The 5,073-nt window shown below is 44.4% G+C and overlaps 1 protein-coding gene across 1 annotated transcript in view; it reads left to right on the forward strand.

Moving 5' to 3' along the window:
* LOC135098469 (uncharacterized) overlaps positions 1–3,706 on the forward strand; it is a 76,360-nt gene extending 72,654 nt beyond the window's left edge. Inside the window, exon 4 of the mRNA XM_064000874.1 lies at positions 3,216–3,706. Within this exon, the coding sequence (XP_063856944.1) occupies positions 3,216–3,551 (336 nt within the window). The 3' untranslated portion in view covers positions 3,552–3,706. The remainder of the gene's footprint in view (positions 1–3,215) is intronic.
* Positions 3,707–5,073: the final 1,367 nt, after the last annotated feature.

Consider the following 5,073-nt stretch of genomic DNA (forward strand, 5'->3'; position numbering starts at 1 on the left):
TAGAAAGGCAAATGATGCTCAGGAACGACTTAACGTTGTAGGTTTTGAAAGTAATAAAGGTAATATGGATGTCAGTAAATAATGTAACGGGAGTAAGAGTGTAAAGAGAAGAGATCTACTGGAAGACACCACCAATATAAGACGGGCACTGTTGTCTATCATAAGAGCTAGTGATGCTCAGAAAATACTTACCACTGGAGGTTTTGGAAGTAATTGAAGTAATACGTGTGGGTGTCAGCAGATTGTGAAAAGCGAGGGAGAGAGTAAAGAAAATAGGAATGAAGGTAGATGAGCAGTAGTCGTCTTGAGGTAATCTTAGGAGGTGACGTGAAGGAGGAGGAGGAAGAGGAAGGTGTGTGGTGTGGAGAAAGATTGTGCATAGAGAAGGAATGGAGCTGATTTTACTGAGGGAACTGATGATGAATGACAGGCTTGAATAAAAGTGGAGCACAGATATGTGTGGAGGGAAGAGTGGCAGTGACTGAAATGTGAAAAGTAGCGATGGATTGCAAAATACACTGAGTACAAAGAGTGCATGTGAGGATGACTAATAAAAATGACTGAAGAGAGGAATGTGACAGGAAATGATGAACGAAAAATAAAGGAAGAAAAAAAAGAGTGCGGATGAAAAAAGTACAAAAAAAAAAAAAATATCACCGCGGTTTGAGAAGTTACTTGTCACCTTTATGGCTTGAAGTGTTGAAACATTTTGAATCACACTGTATTAATAGATTTCGATGCAAAGTATGAAATTAGTTTTAAGCTGAATAACTGAAAAAAAAGGGACAGCAGAAACAAAAAAAATATAGTTGGGGTAATAAAAATAGGGGTCTCAGACTTACATTAAAGTAAATAAAGTAAAAGGAATAACTGAAAAACAAATTAAAAGTGAAGGAAAAAAATAGAAAGATGACCAAAATATAGCGATATCTGAATTACGTAAAAAATATGAATAGATAAAGAAATGACATGTATAATTATTTTACAGGAAATAGAAAATAGATCAGGTTAAGAAAAAAAAAAAAAAAGCAACTGAAGAATCAAAATGTAGCGTAAATAATAATAATAAAAAAAAATGGGATATCTGAATTACACCAAAGATATGAATAAATAAAGAAAAAGACGTGGATTAATTTTTGATACCCCCCTTATACAGGAAGAGGAGACTAGATGAGGGTAAGACAGCATAAGGTATTCATGTAAGGGCCGCCGTGTATGGGAGGACCAATATAGGAGTAGGGGTGGGGAGAGAGAGAGAGAAGGCGTCTTTTTTTTTGGATAGAAGTTTATAAGACAGGGAGAAAGACATATATTATTATTTAGTGTTACCTTCTCCCTCTTCTCCCTACGGTCCTCCCTTACCCTCCTCCTCCTCCTCCTCTTCCTCGTCCACTCCTTCCTAACTTCCTTCCTACCACATACCACGTCATCTCTTCTCTACAGCACTCCCTCGCCTCCTACCCTTCCTACTTTCCTCTCTTCCCTTCCTTCCTTACCCTCCCTACTTTCCTCCTTCATTTTCTAACCCCCTCCTTTTCCCTCCCTTCTCCTACCTCTCTTATCCTATCTTCCCTCCCTCCCTCCTTTCCCCTCGTTCCCTTTCTACCCTGACACTTCCTACCAACCCTCCCTCCCTCACTTCCTATTTCCCTCCCTCATTCCCTCGGCTCCTTTCCTTACTCTTTCTACCTCTCCTCCTTCCTCGCACTCCCTTTTCCTCAGTAAGGGACGAGTAATGGATGAAGAAGGAAAAGAAGTGAATAAAAGGAAAGTCTGTATAAAAGATTGATCTTGTTGAATTTTTAGGTCCTCGGCTTCATCATCTGTGGTTTAGCATTTACTTCCCAACGTTTTGATTAGTGAAGTATTGATGCGTTGTTCTGGTTATATCGTTCGGTTAGTTTTTGTCTCTATCGCCACTGTAGCTCTTGTCTCTCGCCACTGTAGCTCTTGTCTCTCTCGCCACTGTAGCTCTTGTCTCTCGCCACTGTAGCTCTTGTCTCTCTCGCCACTGTAGCTCTTGTCTCTCGCCACTGTAGCTCTTGTCTCTCTCGCCACTGTAGCTCTTGTCTCTCTCGCCACTGTAGTTCTTGTCTCCTTCGCTGCTGTAGCTCCATCTGTGGCGAGAAGTGGCGGGATTTGTGTTGAGTGACATGTTTGTATTGAGTGACATGAAGGAGTGAGACAGGTAAGGACAAGTGGGCAGACAATACCCTTCCCCTCCCTTCCCTTCCCTTCCCTTCTTTTCCCTTCCCTGCTCCTCCCCTCCTAGCCCAACCCCGTCCTCTGCGGTGCCTGGAGCGGTGGTTATCACGCCCGCGCGAACGATTCTTTGTATGCAAATTCGCCTGTTCTTACCTGCCTAATAAATCTAATAAGCAGACGCCTGAGGGAAGAGGCGCTGAGAGGAGGCGAGGAAAGAAGTGCGTCAGGGCGGGGCCGAGCGAAGGCAGGGGCGGGGAGGTGTGAAGAGGAGCTGCGTAACAAGGCCGTGACAGAGAGAGAGAGAGAGAGAGAGAGAGAGAGAGAGAGAGAGAGAGAGAGAGAGAGAGAGAGGGGGATGTATACGAGAAATGATCAATAGAACCCGTACGCTAACACTAGAGAGATTAAAAAACCTTTAGTATCTTGTTTAGGGGTGGATAAGGTGTAACTGTGAGAGCGTATCAGTAGCTGGCTCTGGTTTTGTGGTCAAGAGTCTTCTCAGCCGAAAGATTTAAGGGAAGCTTAAAAAAATCGGGGCTTCATTATGTACCTCCGCAACCTGGTGACCTCTTTCCTTCAGTGAGAGGACAGGACGCCACGTTGTCTTCCTTCGCCTCGCCGGTCCTTCTCCGTCATGATAAATTAGTTGTCATGAAACATATAGTAAATAAGGCTTAAAACAAACTCATGTTCTAGACCTAAACTTCCTTATGTTTAGATGTTGTGGTGAGTTATTTGGCTCTATTTTTGTCTCGGGTGAGGCTACGAGTACATCGACATCCTAAAGCCTTGGTCTTGATGCATCTGAGAAGAGAGTCAAGGGGGAGGACAGATGACATAAATAAGTCAAGTTTCTAAATCACATGCGCTTTTTTTCTTAAGTTTTAGACACGTTCAAGGAGACGATAGTGAAGGTAAAACACACACACACACACACACACACACACACACACACACACACACACACACACACCCACACCCTTAACCCGCCTACCTCTCCTCACACGCAGCGTCGCCTCGTGTTGAAGGTGCAGGTGTGGGTGGTGTCGCCTTGCCTTGCGTCTCTCCCTCGCATGGAAACCGGTCGAGTAACGGCGCTCTCCTTCCTCCTAAACATTCGTCTCTCCGCCAGTGTTGGTCTCCCTGAGCTGCAAATATCCCAGTTTGATAAAAGAAAAGGAAAAGTTTGCTTATATATGACCCAACATTTAGGAGGCCGCAATCAGAGTGAACAAGCGAATCACATACTGTTAACCTGCTATGTTTCCATGTACTCACCCACGCTTCCCTCTGTAAGTATCAAGGACGTGAAGCACTCAAGCCAAATCAATGGAAGAATACATTAGCAGCATTCTCAGCATTATGACGCATCGCAGTGTCAAAGCGAAGAATCATCCTTCGATAATTCCCCTAAGGCAAGAAACTGGAAGCCACAAACGCCTTGAGGAACCCCGCTTTACTGTATAATAAAATGTGCTAGATAATAAACTCTTCCCACGAGCACTTCCCTGTTGGTGCAAGCTGTCTTCGTGACCTGGTGGCAGTGGTGGTGGTGGCGGTGGGTTGCCGGGTTACAGGGGCGACACATGCCCGAGGCAGCGAGAGGAGGAGGTCGGGGCGCGATAAGAGTAAAGCCGCCGCCGCTACACACCAGGTAATCCTTTGTACAAGCGGCCAAATCCTCAGACAAATTATGTAAATCCCACAACGCCGCTGCTCTGATGGCCCGCTAATGCAGTGACGGCGGCGGGGCAGGAGGAAAAGGGGGAGGAGGAGGAGGAGGAGGAGGAGGAGGAGGAGGAGGAGGAGGAGGAGGAGGGAGGGAGGGAGGGAGGGAGGAGGGTAGAGGCGGCAGGCTGTCAATGGGGAGAGCGGGAGTGGCTGGGACGGACGGTGGGAAAGTGGCTTGAGAGAGAGAGAGAGAGAGAGAGAGAGAGAGAGAGAGAGAGAGAGAGAGAGAGAGAGAGAGAGAGAGAGAGAGAGAGAGAGAGAGGAAGGTGTAGAATGGAGGAATATTTTAGTGCGTTTGCCAGAAAATATAAGGACAAGCTGGCATCTGGCGAGGTGGCCGACTGACTGACTGACTGACTGACTGACTGACTGACTGACTGACTGATTGGCTAACTGACTAACTAACTGAAAGACTGACTGACTGACTTGAGCCGACACAAAAAAGCCTTGGAGTCGTGCAATGTGAGATGGAGGAAGTGAGCCTTGCCAGCGCGTGCCTCCCGCCTCGTCTCGTCTCGCATGAAGGCTATTTCCAGCGAGTGTGGGCGGCGTGGGCATCGCTGCTTACGTCACTATGTTAACTGTAGCAAAAAGTTGTCTGATAAACTGCACAATAACTATCCCTTGTTTTGAAAAGAGTATGTAGTTCACAGACATTACAAAAAAAAAAAAAAAAAAACTAAAAACTACTCAGTAAATAAAGCTTGCTTTATTTACAAGAGTATATAGTTCACAGTTATTGATTATCAGTTTATTTTTCTTATTTCTCAAATGGTTATTGATAAGCAGTTTTTTTTTCTAAATGTGTACAAGCATTGTACATTGTACGCAAAAAATGAGTAGATTACAAATACGAATAAGAGAAAGATTGCCTTTTCTTGATGCATCTTTAAAAACAATAAGTCCTTATTTTGTTTTACTTGCTTGAAACCCGAAATTCTCTCCTTAAAGATAACTTTTTCCAAGAAGATGTCAGTAAATTAAACGAAGAAATATGAGGAGGAGAGTTTTTCTCTTGCTCACTTACTTACTTTTTTAAACTAAGACACGAAATGCTTTATATTTCTTTTGGTGAAGACGTTTCGCTTCCTCCTTCCCGTCTGTTCGTGCAAAAGACAGATTAGGGATGAGAACGAG

Source organism: Scylla paramamosain, chromosome 4, assembly GCF_035594125.1.
Source record: "Scylla paramamosain isolate STU-SP2022 chromosome 4, ASM3559412v1, whole genome shotgun sequence".
NCBI classification, from domain to species: domain Eukaryota; kingdom Metazoa; phylum Arthropoda; class Malacostraca; order Decapoda; family Portunidae; genus Scylla; species Scylla paramamosain.